At 38.7% G+C, this 23,397-nt stretch overlaps 1 protein-coding gene across 1 annotated transcript; it reads right to left on the reverse strand.

The window, feature by feature from the left end:
- Positions 1–1,120: 1,120 nt before the first annotated feature.
- On the reverse strand, positions 1,121–15,844 carry slc6a1b (solute carrier family 6 member 1b). Its single transcript, XM_026167717.1, has 15 exons — positions 15,404–15,844; positions 13,720–14,164; positions 13,305–13,436; positions 13,048–13,148; positions 12,508–12,617; positions 11,963–12,095; positions 11,052–11,186; positions 10,316–10,419; positions 9,630–9,754; positions 8,882–8,994; positions 8,521–8,652; positions 6,494–6,596; positions 6,204–6,304; positions 5,666–5,833; positions 1,121–2,752 (listed from the first exon to the last, which is right to left on the reverse strand). Exons 2-15 carry the CDS (start codon positions 13,964–13,966, stop codon positions 2,639–2,641), a joined length of 1,818 nt encoding a protein of 605 aa, XP_026023502.1. The 5' UTR covers positions 13,967–14,164; positions 15,404–15,844; the 3' UTR covers positions 1,121–2,638.
- Positions 15,845–23,397: the final 7,553 nt, after the last annotated feature.

Raw genomic sequence — 23,397 nt, forward strand, 5'->3', positions numbered from 1 at the left:
ATAATTTTAGAAAATGAAAGCATTTAAAATGGAGTGGACTTTTATTCACCTACCCTTTAAATGGAATGAACACATAACACAGGGATTATAATCTATAGAACTTTATTTATTTTGCAGATAACATATATTGCAATCATGCTTTTTCATATAACACCATCTAGACATTTATTATATTTTTTACATATAATATTTTACATTAGGCCCATGAAACAGCTAGAAATATACAAAACAATATTCTCTGACTAGACATTTCTATTACATTATTGTTATTATCATTATTATAATCTTCTTTATTATTAATCTATTCTGCTGTTATCTTCATAGTTTTTTGTTTTTTTGTTTTTTTACAGTTGAGAGATATGTGCTTTAGTTTCTGAGACAGTATTATTGCAGAAAACAGCAAATGATATCATTTTTTTCTGTTCAACATTTAGACGAAAGGAAAAAAAATCCAGGTTGTACGGACATTCACAGATACATGTATTACACAGTCCAGTTTACAACATCATTCAAGAGAGAAAACTGCAATATGGTAACTTTATACAAAATTCACGGAACCCTTTAGTCATTGCACATTTAAACACATCTTTGAAAAAAAAAAACATAAATAAAAGAAAAGATGGGACTGGTTCAACCTGATTCCTGTCGCATAGCTGCCACAGAAGCAAATTCTCTTGATCCTTCTTCGTAGTAATACAGCGATATCTGCGGTCTGTCACAAAGTCAGGATCTACTCATATGCTATTATATTGCCGAGCAACTTGATATGTTATAATAGGTTTTTATTCACCCTATGAAAAGGAGTAGTTTTCGGTGGTGTTGGCCTATAAAGCATCTGGCTATGTCCTGTTAACAGTACTTCAGCCAGTTTTGTTCTGTGTCTGTGCCAAAGTTTATCTGCCCATTTCTTGTATTGGAAATATAAGACAGAATAGGAACAACTTATGGCTTCTACCAACATCTGTGAAGGCCATGACAGCTTATACACAGTGAAAGAAAATATGCTAGCAGAGCAGATGGCACACAGAAAAGAGGCAGGAATTTGGATCAGCTTTTGAATGTACCCAAGTAGATATATATATATATATATATATATATATATATATATATATATATATATATATATATATATACATATATATATGTGTGAAGTCTTCATTCTGGTTTGCGACTTTATGTTTTGTTGCTGCTTCAGGTAGCATGTTGAATTTATGGGAAAAAAAATGACCATTTTCACACTTGTTGTCGTTTAATACAGCATTCATTGTTTCAGTGTATCGTGGTAGTATCTGAGAGAATTTGGTCACTTCCACCTTTGTTCCTGAGAAGTGGGTTACTAAATAGATACACAAGTAAACGATTCCAGACAGAATAATGGTAGTAATGATAGAAATCATCTCGCACGCTACACTGCAGCCTATTAGCTCTCACAGTTTAAACTCTGAATTAGTATTGTTTTATTTCAGTGTAACACTTTTCCTTCTACTTAATTGGTGTCAGTTGAAGAAAAGTCACCATTTTCCAAATGTTTACTCTCCAGAAGAAGTGCACATGTAGGAGTTTTGTAATGGCTACGCCTTTATTTTTAGAGGTACTAGTTTACAGATTCAAACTGTGCTTGTGGGCGACTGCTCTTTTCACTACCCTGCTGCTCTATACCGAGTCAAAAGGGGATTCTCGAATAATTACTTTAATTAGACTCTTTATTTAATCCATAAATGCTCAGTGGGTCAGCAGTCTCAGAGCATTAATTTGGTCCTTCTCACTCACACACATAGAAAATAACCTAAAACTTGTTCTACAAAAAAGATTTGGACAACATACAAAGTTATTGTTCTTTAGAAAACAAAGAAACAATTATAACAGTCTCTTGCTATGTATTATATATGTTATTTTTGCTGTGGTCACAGTTTTCACTCATGCCAAAAATAAATTGGACACTTAGAAATTCCATACTGTACTTGTGCTTTTCAGTTGTATCCCCAGACACGGGTAGTAAACATTTCAGGTGAAGTGCAGGATTTGCAGGGGATTGATAGTCTAGTTAAATTTGTTTTAAAAATAAAAGCAAATTTGGCCTTACCTGTTGCATGTTCCCACATTGTCTTTGCCTTAAATTGCTCAATATTCCATTTCCACTTTGCTAACTTTCAAATTGTGTTTTCATCTACTACACGGCATTTATTTTGATGTATTTATTTCATGGACATGCAAAATGCATTTTACCGATAAACCCTTTTGTACAATAGTTGGAGTTTAGTAGATTACTCAAAGCACATTACTACTGAATCAACATGGGCCTCCAAATTTTAATTATATATATTCAATATACAGTATTTTACTAAGTCACATTTCCTTTTCTAAAAAGGCTAACTTTTTTGCATAATGAAATTCATAATATCACAATAACTTTGCTGGATAATTTGCTTGTCATCATAAGTTTTATAACTTTGTATTTTACAAATAAACATACAGAAAACCCCCTAAAAATAACTGTGTAATCAGGTTGGTTTCACATGTCCCCAGGAGGTAGGTGAATAAAAGCAGACATAAAAGTCTAGTGGTTGTTCCCAACCTTGATTACGTTTCTTCTATTGTGGAGTGCCAGTCTGGCTGTTGAGACAGAGATCAGACCTTTTTAGATGTAGGCTTCCTCAGTAGCAGGGTTCTGATTCTGGTTTTCTGTCTGCTGGTCTGGACCATTTTCCTGAGCCTTCACCAGTACCAAAGGCTTGATCATCATCCGCAGACGCTGAGAAGAAGATCAGTACCACAGTTAATATCGTGAGCTGAGAAGTCAGTGTTCAAATCCAAAGGCTGTAACAAACCACACGAGCTATGCAGCTGTGAGCTTAAGGGATAAATGACCTTAGGCTTTGAATGTAAACATTCTTCTACTGGATGCTTTCCAACCTGAGATAAAGTTATATGAATTAATATACCTTTAGAGAGTGAAACCTACTAATGACACCAACAAACTTCCATGGGCCAAACTTACTAAACTTACTAAATCTTTAAAAAATGCTCTCAGCTATGCAGCGTCAGAACAGGGCTTTGCAGTCAACATTTTTATGGAGTGTTTGTGAAACTAAGTGTTCGCCTGGGTGCAGAGCACTAATCAACTTGCTGATTGCTACAATTAGACAATCAGCCATCAGCTGTTACTGCAGGATCTGACGCCTGCACATCGCCTCTGATAGCCTCTGTTCCACTGTCTGCAATTATCGCCCATTTATTCTGTCAGTGGTGACTATAAAGCTATATCTGTCAGAGGAGACTAAGAGACTATCTGTAAGCCTGCTTATTCGGCTCACTGTGGATGACTGCAAATCAAGAAGTTGTTAATGTAAATGGTATACCAGAAAAGGTATTCTCTTACAGTGATTAGTAACATCAGGTCAATAAAAATGCAGCGTGGCACTGCCCTGCGTATAAACGTCATTTACCAAGGACTTCATGGCTGTTGTATGTCATTGTCACTGTTACAGCACACAGCTATCAGAAATTATTTAACAAAACTAATTAAAAATCTATTTCACTAATCCTTTAATCACCGCTCTACGCTTCATGACAATTTACTACTTTGCCCAGGATGCTAGTGTGTTTTACTTATTATAAAACCATTGAATTACAGTGGTGCTGTACAGTTTTAATGCATGGAGCAAAGTCACACTCGCTATGCTCATCCTTTTCCCTTTCAGTGTGGAGCATCTTTTGGCTTCTAAATTACAAAATTAATTACAAAACATAGCTGCAAGCGGCAACAAGGGGGCCAAGAAGTTCATCAGGGTACAGTCACAATGTCAGTTTGATCTGATTATGTTAAAGGTGTATCTGTTAGCACTGATTGAAAATAAAACCTCTTTTTACCATTTGCATGGCTTCTAGGGACTCAGAAAAAAGTGCATAGTGTGTACACCAAGACTGATGTTAATTTATGAAAGAGATGCTGTGCTACAGTATGATTTCCTTTTTTATATCAATTGTCCGTAAGGGGCAAATGGATAGAAAAGTCAAAATCCATGTGATAACTTTAGAGAGGGTTGTTTTGAAGATCACCTCTGACAATATTTGTAGACATCAGAAAAAAATGTAGCCTTTCAATGAAATCACTCATGGTGGTTGCATCAATTAGGTTGAAAAGGAGACATATCCTGGCTTTGGGGCCTTCCAGAGACACCACACAAAAATTCTTGTTTATGTCCTATATCTCTTTCGTCCAACATCATACAAAAACAAAACACTACTAAAGCTATAGAACTGATCAGTTCTATAGCTTTACACTAGAAACTGCAAGTTTGTACCTTCTTATAGGCGTTGACATAGCTTTTAGCAATATTGATGGTCACACATGCAAATTCCCAGCAGATGCCAATTTTGTCTGAATGTCTTGTTCTTTTATTCACTGAAATGAGGCACTAGGAGACCTTCTTGGGCATAAGGAAAACTCAGCAGCAGTTCTGTGACAATCAACCCACTTGTCTGATGCTTTGTATTGTGTGAACTCCATTTGAGTCCTTGAGCCTAGTTTGTGCAGCCAGACCTGATGAATGGACAACAGAGCAAGCATAGGCTGAAATAGAAGCCCTCTGTGCCTATTGGTTGACTCTGATTATGTTTTTCTGTTTTTACTATTATTGTACGACCGTCTACTGGTCAGATGCAGCCCGTTCTCACTCCCGAGGCGTAATATACTGACAATTTAATGTGATTGCTGCATTGCTGGCTGTGTTTCAAAAGTACATCCTATCTCTTTTACCTAATCACATTTCAGAATCAGAATTCATAAGGACTTAGGAAAGGAGAACAAGAATGCACTGAGAATAAACATCCTTATGCTAGAATATGTACTCATGAGATGTCCCAAAGTTATGGTGATATTAAGATTCTTTGGAATCCACGAGTAGCTAATTTGCCTCATTTGTGTTTTTTAAAAGTTATGTGCCTAAACATACCGCTAAATCTGAACCATTGGTGGCCCTAGAGCACTCGTGGCAAAGCCATTAAACTCGGTAAAAAGAATCAGGGAACTGCCAGTGGACAAAGAAGAAGAAGGAGAATAGAAGACTGCTGGTGCCTGCACAGGTTCTCTGTTTGGCCCTTAATTATAATCCTTTCATAGTACTTTCAAAGCTGCCCATTATGAAATTAATAAAAAGTAAAGGTAATAAAGCTCATGGGTTAGTATATTCTGGTAAAGCGGGCTGCATTTGTGGTGACCTAAATATTTATCTAAACTTCTGTACATGGTGTAAATGGATCTTTCACTAAATCCTTTGGGCTTGTATTTTTCTTTATCTGCATATAGGATCGCCTTACATCCTGTATGAGCTAATATCAGTTTGGCTTATGCAAAAAAATCATGCATAAGAAGTAATCCACTTGAAACACTCAGTGTGGCTTATTCAGCTGCAGAGTCCAGGGTAAAGCTACTAGATGTGTGAAAAGCTCAGAGGTGGGTATAGTGATGCATTATACGCTGGTTTATCTTTAGCTACTTGTCAGCCGTACACTCTTGGCATTTATACCATAGCTTTAAAAAGAATAACATCCCACTTCCTTTCTTAACAAGAAAAGGATATTAATTTTTGTAGTGTAAAGCAGGCAATTATAACAATTTGTGAAATACAATTAAAAAAGTCAAGCATTAATATATTTGTCTTACCTCTTTGTATGTGCCTTTGAGTGTGAGGAACATGTAGCCCATGTAGCCAGGGATGAGAATCATGGAGGAGAGGGCCATGCACCAGCCGACCCCCTGACCCCAGGCAGGGAACACATAGTCGCCCATAGTAAGAGGAACCATCTGTATTGCACTAAACAAGAAGACTCCCTGTACGCAAGAGGAACAAGAGAAAAGATCTAATTATGCTTACAAATATGCTACCAAACTGCATAATGTTTAAGCTAAGATAAGAGTTTTGCAAATTGTACTATTTCCTGTATTGTCTTATACAGATGTGGTTGGGACACATTATTGGATGATGGTGCTTAAATGCAAGTTAACACAAGCATTAAATCAAGTGTCAGTGAAAAGAAATAGACTCCAGCCAGAGAGAGAAGCAATCATCAAACAATGGCACACTTTTTCTTAAATGTATGGTTCAAGTCATTTGCAATATACAGAGTGCCTTCAAATAAAATACTGACCACAGTGGAGTACTATTTTTCTTTTGTGTTATGTTTGTGCTTGCCGCACTTACAGCCACAACGAGTGGAGTAAAGACAACCCAGCAGGCCTTCCACCAGAGACATGGTCTGTAGCCAATCATTTCTTCAATGTTGTCATAGAATTTGTTCACACCTGGAACAAAAAAACCAAAAACATTATCAGTGCTGTTTTTATCATTATGTCACTGTGGATTTATATGTTTCCCATCTGAGTCTTAGATGTCAAAGCTTGGCATTGTAGCGACACCAAATTGGCAGCTAAAAGACAGAAAACACTTACTGTTCTAAGATGGAGAAAAAAAACCCTTTTTGTTTGGCTCACCATAGAACCATGAGATTGAGATACATTCGAAGAAGACCAAGAAGAGTAGGGACATCCCACTAGCTGAATAGTAATCAAACAGTTTAAACACGTACAGTCCACCCTGAAAACAGAGGCAAAGAACATGATGAGAAAGGAGAAGTAATGGAAAAAGCACTTACAGGCATGTGCGGGAGAGTATTAAACTAGTGCAGTGAAGTAACATCAAGAGTGAGAATAAATGGTTAAACATCCAACTGATGAACTCAGAACTCTAAATGGATTCTTTGTGAAAAGCTGTGTTTCTCCTACTGTGCAGTGCACGCAGTACCAATATGGCTCAAATTTCTACAGTGCCAGCATTTAGTGCCTTGCAGCTATCAAGTCATTCTAGGGACCAGCTCAAGAGGACTTCTTGGAGTTTGTCCACTTCTACATTTTGAAGCTTGATATACTTCATACTGCCTGGAACAGCGATTAGGATAACTGCCATAAAATAACGTGCTGTGCATGTAGCATGATGGAAATCCAATGTGACTGGAACAGAGGAACAGCGCAGGCTCTTGAATTGTCATAGCTCAAGAGATGCAGAAGCTTTTATTGCATATTACTGACACGTTGGTTTTTTTTTTCTTGCTTATCATTTTCTTTGTCTTGCATTTCAAACTGATGCAAATCTTTGAAGTGTTTTTAGCATAATGTTACCTGAGGGAAATGACTCAGAGTGTCAATTGAAGAAGCAGAGTTTGGAATTCCAATATATTCAAATAAACTTTGATAGCTAAATATTTATGTGTAAACAATAGTTTATAGAACTGTGTTAAGCCCTCAAATGTCATTTTATTACTCAAATCTGAAATCCAGCATAGTAGAAAAGACAAATGATTAAGTACAATGACATTTCTCTTCAACAGACTAAAACACCTATTTTAATTACAGTCATAATTGGGTTAAAACAGCTCTTGTAGATTAAAATGGGATTAAAATAGCGCACTGTGCATAAGCCCCAGGAAAATTTGTCTTGTACACAGAGGTCATTCACTCATAAATGAGCTGTGACTAATACTGAAATGCTAAGACTTAAAATTATTGAGGAAATAATAAAATATACTAGTGATTTTGGAACAACTGAAGCTTTTGAATCACATTTGCAAAGTATGGCTGTCCTGAGAGTACAGAAATAGCAGCGAATGTGGGGTCAGGAGAAACAAAGGGCTGTTTTCCTTTGGGGGAGGATAAATGTGCCCCGAAAATGAAATCAGTAGACAGTCCGAGTGTAAAGGTGACATGTTAGAAGCTTATGAATTGTCTACAAAGGCTCATTCACTAAGGAGAATGAATGTGTCGAGAAAACGTTGGGATATTCGCCTCCTCGGACAGTCAGGTTACTTTAATAAATTGTTTGTGACCTTATGATGTGATTAACAAAGCGCTGGGGTTCCTCCTCCTTGAATATGCGCAGCAGTTTCAATGAATATTTAAAAATTGAAGAGAACGTGTACTAGACTAAAGCCATTTTATCATTTCTCAAGGATATGTTGATATGATATGCAAATCAGAGCCCTTAATGACCAGATCACACCACATGGGAATCTTGCTAGTAGATGTTGGGGGATCTCTTTTTGTACTCAAGTAAATACTAAATATTGTGAATCAGTTTGGCATGTTAGTCTCAAGAATTAGACCCTATGACTGTTTTACAAAGTGTAAAGATGAACCCAACAAATGCAGGCATTGATCAGGTTAATGTCTGGTTGTTGTTAATGTAAATATAAAACAGAAGGTAAATTCACAGAAAATGTCCTATTAAATGACCTGTTGTTGTTGTTGTTGTTGTTGTTGTTTTTTTTACTTTGGACTTACTGTAAAATACAGACATTCCAGGGTAAGTAGTAAAAAAAAAAAATCTGTTATTTAATAATTTGTTACTTAATTACAGTGGTGCAGCATGAATGGCCATGGGGGGTGCTTTGTAGGACCGATTCTGGCCCACAACCCTTATGTTTGACATGCCTGCACATTCAGAGTTAGTGCACATTCATATTCACCTGTGTGATGTTGGACAGGCCAATGATGTAAGAAATAAGGCAGACGACTGCAATGAAGATCTCTCTACGCTTTCGAAGGACATGGGGGAATTCATCAACCAGGGCAGTGATGAAGCCTTCCACAGTGCAGAACTGGAGATATTGCAGAATCAGGTTGAAACTGTTACACAATACATTTCTGTCACAATAAAAACATTGCTAAGGTTTAGTATCTGAGCAAAAGAGCAATGGTAAGTTTTTTGGCACATTAGTGCAGTATCAAACTGAAAACTTAGATCATTTTTATTTGAAGGTTAGAAAAGTATTTTAGAAAGCATTTCATATTGGTAAAAGGAGACATTTTTTCTTGAAATATCTTTACCTGACTGTCAATTCCCAGCATCAAGAGCATGGAGAAAAACAACACTGCCCAGAGAGGGGAAATGGGGAGCTGGGTGACAGCCTCTGGATATGCCAAAAAAGCCAAGCCAGGTCCTGATAAAAGATAAATATCAGAGATAATGTGATTTGTATTTGACAGTGGGACACAAATAAAACATGTGGTATTTGGCTATGACGTAGTGGCTCCATAGTGTAATGGCTTTCACAATTGCCTAACAAGTGATAGGCTCCTGATTCCTGTCCTGGGAGATTACTCTATATGAGTCGCATCAGGCAGGGCATCAGATGTAAAGATCTTCCAAATCAAACATGGGGAGCTACCCACTGTGGTGACTCCTTGTGAATAAGGGAGCAGCTAAAAGTATCTGGTTTTGACTGAAGAAGTCAAAACAAATTTAAACTGGGCTCATATGACAGTACTGAAAGTGTAAAACTTGATAAAAGAAGAAACAAAAAAAAGAAGTTGATCTCAAAGTGTCATTGAGAGAAAAAAGTACACTGAATGTCAAAGCTGAGTATTTGTAAAGGACTGAGAGTACAGAGAGTTTTTGCAAAGTATTTCCCTTCTAATAATCCCAGCAATCTGGACCAACAGTGTAAAAAAAATCATTTGTCCCTTCAAAATTATAGCAGCTGCAATGGCTGACTTTTTGCACCGTATTTGTAGTCATATTATCTTTTGCCTGTGTCTGTTATTACTATTGAGTTTCAACATTGATTGCAATTACCTGAAGCTGCTACATCAGCGATGGGTCTCTTTGTCACATTGGCCATAAATCCCACGATGGAGAAGATGACAAAGCCGGCGAACATACTGGTAAAGGAGTTGATGCAGCAGACAATGACAGAATCTCTGTAGGGGAGAGACAAAGCACGCTGCAGCCATTGTCACGCCTATATCAATTCCTTATCAACCCGTCACACATTGTGGCGAGGCTTGTGGGAGTGGAGTGGTGGGGGGTGGGGTGGAAAGGGAAAGGTGGAAAGCCATTTTGCATCTGGCAGTGGCACAACAGCTGAATACATTGATAATGTCCTGATTTTATAAAACGGCAGTGAGTTCTAGCAGTTTTACGACTAGAGAGACAAATGGGCAGATGGCCAGTGTTTATTTTATAAGGTGACAGCCTTTGACAGTCACCAAATGTGTGTACCTGAATCTAAAACACTATGTGGAGCCAAAATAATGAAACAACTGATATAACAGGGGGCTCAAATAGTCCCAAAATAGAACAAACTGCAGACACTATGCTGTCACGGAAACCAAAAATAATCCCAGGAAGAGACATCTGCACGGTCTCCATATAAAAAATAAATAAATAAATGATATGAGTGAGTGGTGTTAGATGGTAATTTTTTAACAGGCATTTAATTCAAGCTGTAAATAAACAGAAACAGTATTTTATTCACCTACCTGTATACGTTGTTGGTGAAGGGATTATAGCTGCCGAGAGCAATCAGAGAGCCTAATCCTAGCCCGTAGGAAAAGAAGATCTGAGTGGCAGCGTCGAGCCACACCTGACACACAGACAGAAAAGAGGTTCAAGTAAGTGTGCTTGTGCAAAAATTGCTGCTAAAAGAAGATTTTTGTTTGAAAAACCGGCCAGGATTATATTCATTTACTGATTATCAGGACTCTTTTCTCTGATGAAAGCATGTGCATAAATGCTAGAAAGAGGGAAACTGTTTGTTCTGCACTGTAACGCCTCAGCATTGTTTTGTCGTGCCTGATGCTATTTGATCAACTGTCAAATCACTGAATCGTGATCTGACCTCAGCTTCTCAGTCTTTACAGAAATAAACACATTATCTCATAATCAATACTGTAAAAGAAAGTATTTGTGAACTGTGCTAATAATGGTACTTGCAATGAACAATCATGGTTATAAACATCATTCACAGACATTCACGTTAAAGCTCTGCAATCACTGAAAATGTATCTGGAATCTTGTTGACTTATTAGTTCCCATCCATTCATGTAGGTACAGAGACCTACATAATGTTAAAAAAAACAACAACCCTGAAACATTACCCCAAAAACCAAAACACATCAAGTTGGGGCTCATCTTATACTCTGCAGCAACCTTAATTTTGGTTGCTGCTGCAGAATATCTACATGTATTCGTGATCAGAAAGAGCAGCGAGCTCACCTCAGACTCCTTAAGCTTGTTGAAGTCTGGTGTGATATAGAAGAGGATTCCATCCATGGCACCGGGCAGAGAGACACCACGGCAAAACAGGATGAACAACATGAAGTAAGGGTACGTGGCAGAGAAGTACACCACCTACGGGGCACAAAATCGTGATTACTGCAAAATAATCTCTCTAAGCCATCTTTAAGATCTCCCGAGAATATTTGAGGCAAGAGCGCAGTTTGAAAACCGACAAGTTCTTAATCTCATCAACTTATTGTGTTACTGAGGCACCATCCACACAGAGCAGCTTAGTGCCCTAGTCAACCATCTCCCAGAGGCACAGTGACCCCAGAAAGACTGGGTTCAGCACACTCCCGGCGCACTATTTCCCTCCTTATCTGAACTAATTTCAGACTGTGCTGTCAAAGTCAACACTAATCATGCCAGCCAAGATAACATCTACTGCATAAAAATGAATCAGCAGAGGATCTTGTTGTGAAAGTTAGGAAATTGTTGAAACTCCTTTTGCCATACTGAAAAAAACAGACATCAAAATAAAGATCAAGCAACAGCAAATAGAAATCTCATACTTTAGCTCAGTGTACAGATGATGCAAACTCTGTCGGGCTGTTTGCCATTGTGCAAAATGTTGGTACTTATATAACACAACATACTTTATAATAAAAGGATATTCCAAAGGGATAGCCTATGTGTCCATGTATAATCTTTTTGTATGATTTTTAACTTTTTTGTGACAGTGTACCAGTGAAGCTCTTTTCCCACACTAACAGGAAATTACACAAAATTTCTAAAATAAGTGAGTAACTCCCTTTATTTCAACAATAATCTAAAGTTCTGTTGTTCCAGTTCTATATTTGGCTTTTTCATTGTTTATGCTGATGTCTGTACCTTCTTCTCCTACTTACTTTGCCAGTCCAGCTGACTCCCTTCCAGATACAGAAATAGACAAGGACCCATGCTATGGCGAGTGTGATAGCCAGTGGGATCCTGACCTCCCCAGGCTTCTCCAGGCCATCGGTCAGCTGATGCATGTTTCGTCTGGAGGGAAGTAAAGGGGTCTTACTACAATACACAAGGGCATCCTTGATGTCACATATGTAGCATGCATGGAAGCATACACAAATGTGCCTACATGCATCTGGATATTCACAAAGAGTCTTTTGATGGCTTTTTTCTCATCCTTAAAGCTTAAAGGTATGATAGCGAAAGGAAGTTGTGCTTCTGTGCACACGTTATTTTTCTCATCCATTATCCATTTGTGCACAGATTTTCCTCCTCTGCTGATATTCTGGGTAGATTGCTATTAACGGATATGGCCACTGAGTCATCATATGCAAATGGCCATATCTAACTCTGACCCATGATGTAATGATCATGCACATAAGGGAACCTCTAACCTTACTGTGCAGTTAAAACCTATTAATAACATTAACTGAAATGTCCAGCTTACTCCCAGAACTCTACAACGGCACTGGTGAGGTTTGAGGTGTCTGTGATGCTGTAGTTGGTGTAGCAGCGCTCTGTGTTCCAGCTATTTCCACAAGTCTGCCACGGCAAATCCTGAAATTTAAGGAAAACGCACACAAACAGACACACACAGGTTCTTTTATTTGGAGCACTCTCCCACTGCCTATTCTCTTTAGCTGTCAAGCTGCCAAGACCACGATACTCATTCGGGACACTGAGATTTCATGGTTTTCTCAGAGCAGTGAATGCTTCATCGCCAAATGCATTTATCAATACCTTGTGTAAGGCACTAATTATGTGGGAAAGGAAGTAATAAATGTCATACTCTGTTAAGGGCTGTGAGGCCTTATATAAGAGATACTGGCAAACAGCACCTGCCTCATGATTAAAGGGTTAGAAAGTAATAGTACTAACAATACAGACAGGGCTATATCTGGAAAATCTCGGCCCTTAAAGGTTCAGAATTAGTGCCCTGTTACTACATTTGCTAAGAAATGTAGGACTTTAAATTTCAAATACTCACAGCACTGAAGGAGTTGTACAAATAGTAAATAGCCCAGGAAATGATAACAATGTAATAGATATTGAGCCAAAAGGACAGAACAGCAGCAGCCAGGCCAACACCTGAAACAATGGAAAATAAAGGTGTGATGTCAAATTGTGCTGAATAAAACAAAATGAGGAACACATGTAAGTCCACTTAGAATGCCTAAATAAAGTAGTTATTTAGAAAATTTAGTTTCAAGTCTTAACAATACATATAATTTACATATAATTTACCTTTGAACATTGGAGCCAGCTTCCACACTCCAAGACCTCCAATAGAAGTGTACTGACCAAGAGCCGTCTCCAGAAAGAACAGAGGCATACCAGCAAATATGAGGGTCAAAAAGTAGGGAATCAAGAAGGCCCCTGAATGAAAGGTGAGAAGTAAAGGTGTGTAAATGACGACAAAGGATATGCTAATAATTTTCAACATAATCCAATAAAACATATTAGGGGTGTTTTGTTTCTGCGCCCCAGATCACGTCACAGCTATTTGTCTGTGCGCAATTACGCACGGTTATACTGGACATGCAGTTTATATCTGTTATAAATAAAGAAGTCCTGGGCAAACTGTCAGGTTTTAATGTCGAGATCTTTGCGCTCCTTCTGGTGTGTGGATATCTGAAAATTGCCAAGAATTCCTCATTACCTCCACCGTTTTTTCCACATAAGTAAGGAAATCTCCAGACATTTCCGAGTCCGATTGCGTATCCGACACAAGAGAGGAGAAAGTCAAATTTCCCACCCCACGTTTCTCTTTCGGGTATCTCCTTTTTCGTCTTCTGCACTTTCACCACCAAGGTTTTGGGTTTGTCGTTTGGCGTGGTGGTGGGCGCGTCATTCACCGTCTCCGTTAAGACGTGTCCGTCCGAGGCTTTGGTCCCGTTGGTAGCCATGGTCGAGGTGTGCGTCGGACAGTCCTGACCAGTGGAGAAGAGGGGGTTTCAGCACTGGTCCAGATAGACAGCAGTTTATCCGTCCCGTACTTCCAGTTCCCAGACAACAGCCGAGAGGGGGAAAAAAACGAAAACTGGGGTACAGCGAGTGATTTGGAGAAAAGGCGAGGCGAGGACCTTAGCAACAATCCAGTGACCCTAAAAAACAAAAACAATAATATAGTTATAAATTTCACAGAAAAAGTGACATTCCTAAATTAGATATTGTTAGTTGCTTTGAATGCAAATATACTTATTCAAAATATATATGCATAGAGCCTTAAAACGAATGTCCTAATAATAATGAGGGATTAATTTTGCGATAATTACTGTGGATGTTAACTCCTTGGGTGAAATAAAAAAACATTTAAAGAGGAATTAAATATTCCTAAAAAAATTCTGTTAAATGACAGATTGAATTAAATTATATCTATTTAGCTCTCTCTCTTTATACATGTATATATATCGTGACATTTCTTAAGGGGTGACAAAAAAGTCTGTCCCGTGTTCTGTGAATCCCACGGGATCAAATAAAAGCTTCTCATGCAATATGAATCACTTTTAATTGCCTGGAGTGAATCCATGTTAGCAGAAATTTAGAGCCTGCTCTTGTCCTTGATTCATTATGCTCTAAATTCAATGGCCCACTTCTCACTGCTCCCTTACAAGAGAAAAGCAATTAAACACATTTAGAAATCAGACTCGATAGTGAATCACCTGGAGAGGCTAATAACTCACCAGAATTTGCAATTTGAATATAGATCTACATCAAATATCCATGGAATAGAGTTCTAATTTGCAATAGTTATTTCAGTTAATGCAAAAAAATTAGTAAATAAACGTAAAAGATCTACGTCATCTGTTTGTATTTTAAATAGCATTTTTAAATGCAAAATAAACGACCGTTAAAATGGTGAGCAGAGAGTGCGCTCTCTGTGCTCCCTTATTACCTTGTGCGTAATTGAGAGAAGCGGGGTACCGGGGTTGCATTTACAGATGGAAGCTAGAGTGTTATTTTTTCATATTTCAGTCTACTAATAAAAATACACCACTTCTATTCCAAGTTAATGTGACATTTTGCATCTAAGAGACATCGCGATAAGAACTGCTTGTGCATTTTCTGCGTATTTAAATTACACAATCTACAAAACACAGATTCAAATTTCACATACATGAAATGTGGCTGTAGAACAGAAAGATCAAAGAAGATGCTAATGGCTCCTGAAGAAAACTAAAAAAAAAGTAAAAAGTCTTCGTCGACCTCACGCGCAGCTGCATATCCTTACGCAAATTCAGCACATCTGCACACGGCAAATTCCTTGATGGTCCTCGCGTGTAACAAATGCATTTCTTTTCTCGAATTTATGTAAATTGCACCCCGTACAAGTGAATACTTACAATACAGTCCGCTACTTTGCAGATTCTTTCTCCGGGGGGGAATATCCCGATTTTGGAAAAAAGTAACTTCCTTTCACTTGCACTGAGTCAAACCGCGGTGAAAACTTTGCATTCGGCGACAGCGAGCGAATATATGATCCGAAAGGGGAGAGGATAGTGGGCAAATGCGTCTTTGAGAGCGAGGTGCTGTCCTTAAAGGAGTGGTGCTGAAAGAGAGGAGGGGAGAGAAGACGGAGAAAAGGAGCTGCCGCCGTCTCAGTTGAAGCGAGCAGGGACGTAACATGGAGCGCAGGATCCTCACTTTCGTCTACATAGCGTCAATGTCACCTCAAAGTCGACCCTCCCCAACTCCAACATTTCCACCACTGAGATGGCAGCGGGTTTGAGAGAGGAGCATCCGCTTGTCTCAAGGTTTTATATCGTTACTCCTGCAGCTTTTTTTCTCCCGTTTTTTTAAACATCAGCAACTTCTCTCTCTCTTTCTCTCTCTCTCTCCCACCTCCCCCTTCCCCCTCTCTCCCTTTGTGACTCACTCAAGGTCCAGATGATGAATAACACAGACTTAACACTTTTATGTAATCCTCTATTTTCCCAAAGTCATCCCTTGAATTAACTTGATTTCATCAAGTTGCCATTTAGAACACCGAAACGCATTAATAACGCACATGCACAACTATGAGAAACAAAATGTTCAAAAAGGCCACAAATAAGTGTAGTCTAATACTGCATCAAATGCAACTACTCCAAAGTAGAGGATACAGTGGAAGATGCCAATGGCTGCTTTAGCTGCTGGCAAAACATGATAAGAGGGTCCCAGCCAATAAAAGGAGTCAGGGTGTGTGAGATAAATTGAAAAATGTGCTTATAATCTTCTTAGCCCGCTGTCTTCCAAAATGAAATACCCTTGTGGAACATCTCAAACGAGCAGTCTTAATGCAGAGTTTAACTCCCACATTGAGATAAAATATGCGGCTCTCACTGGGAGATTAGACTTGCTCATGGTTTAATAGTTAAAGTTTGAGTTGTTAAAATGAGTAAGAACCAAACTGGTGTCAGATTAAAAAAGAGAGAGAGACTCTACACCTCCCTTTGTGATGATGTGAAACTGTTATTGAGATGACTTCTCCTCGCATATTTCCACACTGATGCATTGTCTTTACTGCTAGGTGACACTCTACCGTGCAATTTTAATAATAATGGATTGCATTTATATAGTGCTTTTCGAGACCCCCAAAGCACTTAACATTTCCACTATTCATTCACACACTGGTGGAGACAAGCTACAGTTGTAGCCACAGCTGCCCTGGGGCAGACCGACAGAAGCAAGGATGCCATATCGCGCCATCAGCCCCTCTGGCCATCACCAGTAGGTGAAGTGTCTTGCCCAAGGACACAACAACCAAGACAGACAGAGCTGGGGATCGAACCGGCAACTTTCCGGTTACAAGATGAGCTTCCCAACCCCCTGAACCACGGTTGCCCCAATTTTGACGTTCTATGTAAATTTTGACATCAAAGCAGCTTCACTTTATTATCACAAGGTATCATATGCAATTTAATATACTTAAAGTCCTGGATGATATGTGTATATTTTCTGATATTAATATTGTTATTTCAGTCATATCGATGTGCCTAATTTCTTTTTATGTTATTTTCCCACACTTCTCTACTTTTCTTGATTTGCTCTTGCCTCCATGTTCATCTACCCAGATCTTTCGCCTCCATCTTCAGTTCTTTTTTATCTCTGCGCGCCATGCTGAAGGCTGTGCAGTGTTGATACGGTACTGAGAAGCCACAGCACTGAGGGAGAAAGGAAGAAAGAATGCCCAGATGGTGAACCAATGAGGGGTGAGCTAACCTTCTAATGATATGAAACAAAATGTAGCATTTCTTACCCCAGCTGGCTGACTGGCCTGCAGGCTGTGGCACCTCTGATGTGCCTCCTGTTGGCCTACAGCTCTTACACGCGGGGGGAATTCAAAATGCCACAATGATGAGAGCTGCTGGTGCCGTGCTTGTGGCCCTGGCCCCACCTGATGGTGCGCTTGTGTGCACTGGAGCTTGTAATTACAGAAGGAGGTGGTGGTAATAAAGAGCAGAGTACAGGCAGACACACGGGTAGACAGCTGGCCTCCTGTCAGTTTCGCTGCTGAGACGCTGGGGACAAAAGCAATGCTCTGAAACTGTACAGTCGATTATCTCTCATGCGGGACAGACAAAATGGCGATGCAGATGATGACTGCGATAATGATGACAGATGCATTTTTAAATTCAGGCATATTTACAGAGCCATGTAGAAATATGCCACGGGTCAATTTCAGTACTTCTCCGATGCTTTGATGCCTGGTTTGGTGAAGCCCTTTTTCCCTCAGCGTCCTTGTCGTAGTAGTAACATCCCTCTATAGTTGTTATAAAAATGCCCCTGAAGCCATACATTTTTTAACTTGTTGAAGAATAGAAGTTTCTTAATCTGGAATGACTACATGCAGATTAATATAACAATACGAGACGTACAGCCACAGAAATGACAGCTCATTGACATTAAATGCAAAGATGTTGATTTTCAGCAAGCATTAATGTTACTGTGCTCAGGGATTTATTCGTGTATGTCAACACGGTAAAAAATTTAAGGCTGTTATCAGTGATATTAATGTTGGTGTAGCACTTATAAAGTAATGTAATGCACAGATTAGAATACTGACCTGATTATTCAAGTATACCAAGGCCACATCAACACATTTTAGTCCTAACTTTAAATATAAACCTCATGATGGTGTTAGAAGAAAAGTCAAGAGTTCATCATAATTCTCCAAATGGTGGATTAACCTACCAGCATTTATATACAGTACAGCGGGTGTGGTTAAAATTAAATCACACCTGATGGCAGAGCTTTATCTTTAGGCAAACTTAAGTGGATACAGTAAAAAGAATGCTATCTATATATTATTATGCTAAACATATTTTTATCTTCGTAAATACAGCCACATGTTTTTTTTTCCACTGGCAGAATAGGTCTATAAAAACTCTGTGCTTCTTGCATTAATTGTTAGTGCACTTTCCACCCCAAAGATTTCAGTGCTTTTAGGAACTCAAATACCCGCTAAGCTAACACTTAAAAAACAAACACTATTGTTTGTTGGCTCTGCACTCGAGAGCTTATGGAAAGCAAATGCAAACTGCAGTTTTCCATGTGTCTTAATCCTAAAAAGCCTTGGCTCTTTCTGGGTGCTGCAGAGGGAGGGACTTTTGTCAGGACCAGTTATGTGTAACACACAGCAACCCCACAGAATGGGTTTTGGCTCTTCATTGGTAAGACAGTCAGGTAGGATTCTGCTTGGCCTCTCCAGAAGAGCCTCGGCGCAATGGTTTCCGCTTGCACTGAAAAGATGGTGACAAAGTGATGTGTCTGTTGCTGGGTGATTCACAAAAGGAATCCAGGGTGCATTTCTACAAAAAGGGAGGGTGGAAACACAGCGACAAAGTAAAACAAATATTGGCTTCCCTCCCTGTCTCTCTCCCTCTCTCTCTCTTCTCATCGCCAGGGTGTAACATAGAAGTCGATGTGAGAGTTTGCTGCAAAAAATAGGTTTTGTATTTTCCACACCTATTTTTTGCAGCAAAGTCAATTTATGCTCCAGTGAGGCAACATCTTTAAGAACAGCACAGGTGACCAAAATGCACAGGTGAAGAGTAAAAATTCTCACTTAAGCTAAATATTTTTCCACTAATGGTAAATTGACTTTTCTACTTTAACTGAGCACGCAAATTCACACATACATTCACACATAGGCTTTTTAAGCCTTTTTAAATTTTAAAGCACCTTTTGCCAGCTGTCAAACACAGATGGATTTGCCCAACATTTTGCAAAAGGACAAGGACTTGCATCAAACTATTCACCTTTTTATTATCAAACAATCTTCTCTACCTTCTGAGTTGCAGGCAGAAAGATGGATGATATTGAACTAGATAGGTGGTAATTTTATACATGTACATATATCTCTCAAACCCAGGAGGCTATAGAAGCATGGTCTAAATTGATTATTGTTACAGACCTTTCATGGTCCAACTGTCAGTCAAATAGGTGCTTTGCTATTGATGTGTGGAGATGGAGAGGAGTGATGCGTTTTCTGTAAATGGGGCATTAAATTGTTTCAACCCGTGTCATGGTTTATTACAACACTGGTGATACATGTCGAGAAAGGTAAGAGAGGTCCAGGTGATGAATATACAACGTGTCATTCTGTGTGCATGAGGTAAAAGGTCAATTAAGAAAGAAACATCTGTGTTGCATGTCTGATGCAATAAGGCACGCTAAACACAGTGTATCATTGTGTGCAAACATGAGAAAGATTTCTCAGCAAAGCACCAGTGAAAGGGAATGCTCTCCTTAAAGGTGTAGATACAAACCTACACCTTAAAGGTTATATATATAAATAAAATTGAATTCAATTGGAAACCTTTAACAAGTAAAGCCAACACGCTGTTTGATTTCTCATTTCCATACAGGACTGGGATGTCATCTATATGATTTCTGTTATTTGCTTTTGCAAATTTAGTGATTTTCCTTATTTGGAAATCCACATGCCCCATATTTAATATGTATTGTATACATATTTATCTTATATGTATAGATTGTTAAATACTGGAAAAAGAACAAACAGCTTCACCCACTTCCAAGGTGTTAAGGAACACTTGTGGCAGGAAGATTTGATTTATTATTTACCCGTGTGTTTCGGTCTGTGGCTTTCATAAGGGTCATGAAGAATGAAGGTACATATTTGAGGGGAAAAAATAATAGGAAAATTTTATATCAACCATATGCATCTGTTGCATCCCTGAATAACTTTTAACTTGAGTTATATATTTAATGACAGAGACAGAAACAGCGCTGCCCCTACAGGCAACAAAATATATTAAAATAAGATTACCGAAAACTAGCAATGTCACCCAAATAAAGTAAGTTAGTCAAACTAAATGATAACATATAGAGTGACAATTTACCTCATGCATTTGTCCATTACACATTCAGTATTCACAAAGTCAGCACTCAGAGAAAAAAGAGAAAAGAACACTCAGTTGTCATTCAGTATATTTATCCACCAGTGGAGGATCAGTAAGGATGGACTAGGTTATATGAGGCTAACTGGGGAGTGACCAATATCAGGAAACATAAAAGATCCACTGTGATAACTTTAAGGAGAAAAACATTAGAAAGTTACAGTGCATAAAATCTTACTGCTAGATATTGAAAGATTAAAGTGCATAATCATAGCTATAGTGCTGTAGGAAAGAAAAACAACTCTGGCCACCTTTCATAGTGATGATAGTGTGATCATAGAAAAATGGCTACCCACTGTCGGTATGTGTCCACATCTATTTACTGTGGAGGAGGCTGTAAAACCTTATGAAAGGAGTCCGCTAGGAGTCACTGAGTCAGTGAAGATCAGAGCTACCAGTGGAGAGGTGCACTTTTGTCCAGTGGCAGCAATACTGAGGTAATTTGCTCAGGATATCCTGAACTTTCTGTTTCTGCTGCTTTTAGCTACTGTTACTGTTAGCTGCTGCTAGCCAGTATCAGTGAAACTTTGATCGTAGTGGAGCTAACTTTGCTAGATGAACAATTAGTGAATAACTCTTATAGGATGTGAGAATATAAAAATTTATCAAACTCTATTTTCTGCTGCCTACATTGTACATTTTGCCTCCACACCTAAACGGGATAGTAAGTATAGTCAGGGGTTTATGTTAGATTCAGCATGTGGAGGATTCTCAAAACTTGTTAAAGTCTTGAACTTGAACTTGAACAAAAGAATGAAAACTCACAATAATTTCTGTTGTGAACTTCAGTAGATTATCTTTGTGTACGGGTTGTGATCAGCTGAGCTGTTTGATGCTGCTCTGAGGTTCACAGCTCTTTGTGGATTCACAGAACTAAACTTAACTATACGTAAGTTGTCTTAATGAATTTCAGTCCCCTACACTGACACTATACTGTATATCAGGGCTGGGGAACTCCAGGCCTCAAAGGCCACTGTCCTGCAGGTTTTAGATGTGTCCTTGATCGAGCACAGCTGATTTAAATGGCTAAATTACCTCCTCAACATGTCTTGAAGTTCTCCACAGACCTGGTAATGAACTAATCATTTGATTCAGGTGTGCTGACCCAGGTGATATATTAAACCTGCAGGACACTGGCCCTGGAGGCCTGGAGTTCCCCCAGCCCTGATGTATACTGTCTTTATAATAGACAGCATGAAGTTTATGAAGGTAGAATTCAGTTAGTGATTCTAAGCATCATCAACTTAAGTTCAGATTCATCTCTGCTATACCTAACATAACCTAACTCTGACTGTTGCACTGATATAACCTTTAAATGTAACCTCACTTCTTTCTCTCCAGTCCTGTCTTTCTCATTTTTCTCCGTCTCGGGGTGAAGTTAGAACTCGTTCTCTCGTTTCCCCGGGAAATACAGCATGTGTACCTTTAGCTAGCTAGCAGACACACTGTGTGACAAACTGCACACAAACAGTTTTTGCATTTGCTGATATTGGTTGACAGAAACTAAATTAACAAAAACTGCAATCATTTTTTACCACTTTAAAAAATGATTCCGTTCTAAGTTTATGACAATGCATCAATGAATTGGAAGACATAATTAAGACACTAATTGGATGTATATTTATGAGCACATTTTCTTTCCTATTAAAAAACCTCAAAATAAAAATAACTAACTGCACCTTTAACTTGTAGATTGCTACATACTTTCAAAAAGTTTCTTTTCTTTCTTTCTTTTTTGTTGCTTTGCCTTAAAATGATATGACAGATAACTGCAAACCTATATTTTTAAAAAGTGTATTAATATATTTATATCTAAACACCATCAAAGATTTTGAGACAGACCTGGCAACTGTGCTTGAGCTAAAGTTCAGAGTTGTACACAGCCACTGGGGCAGGGATTATCACAGATTCTAAATACAAGTGATTGCTGATAAAGTCAGCAATCACAGTCTTTGGACAGACTGTGGGTGGTTGATTCTCTGGGATGGTAACATGTTGCAGTGCCAATTTCAATTGCTTGTGTGGTACCGAGCCACATCTTTATACTAATGAGTGCTATTAAACATCTGCATATTTAACTGATTAAATATCTGCTCTCTTATTCATTCTGTCTTCTCTGGTTAACGTGTGCTTTAATACGCAGACAGGTGACATCCCAAACCCTGGGATCCCTACAGAGTTGGACTCTGGTGGCTCTGGGAATATTTTGCTGGCTTGGTTTATTTTCTTTTAGAGGGAATCGTAACTGCAAATCAATGCAAAGTTGTTCAGACTGATTAACTTTACCCTATAATGAAACATCTCTGTCCTAACTATTCTGCCAGGATTACAATGTCCCCACCCATGTCTCCTCTCCTCCACTAGAGAACCAGAGACTTTTAGAATCAAAGGCAACTGGCATTGGAGCAGTTTACAATTAACAAAGGGGACAATACTGCAGAGAAAAAAAGGCCTTGTGTTGCAAAATCAAAGAAATGAATAAAAATAACAAAAAAGCAAACAGTGCTCCAATATTAAAGTTACTAAGTTACAAATGAAAAGAACCTAGCTTCCTACTACAATCAAAATACACATAGCTGTGTCCCTTTTCTTTGTGCATCTAATAGTAAATGACTAAAGCTAAGCCTGGCCTAGTCTTCAGGCAATCAAACAGTGCTACAGAGCATACAGGTGCTGAGAAACCATTGACTAGCAGACACAAAATAACACAAGGATAAAAGCAAATGTTACAAAATACGCAGGGCCATGAAAGACACTCACATTACCCTCACAGACACTCTGAGTGAAAGATTAGCTGCAATTTTAAACCAGGTGCAGAGATTATTGCTGAAGTCTGATTGAACTGGGGAACTGATCCAAACTGAGCCTTGTGGAAAGGCACGATGAGAAAGACGCAGGAGGAAGGCAGCATGTAGAGGGAGTGCTGGCACAAATTC

This window comes from Astatotilapia calliptera, chromosome 5, assembly GCF_900246225.1.
Source record: "Astatotilapia calliptera chromosome 5, fAstCal1.2, whole genome shotgun sequence".
Classification (NCBI taxonomy): Eukaryota; Metazoa; Chordata; class Actinopteri; order Cichliformes; family Cichlidae; genus Astatotilapia; species Astatotilapia calliptera.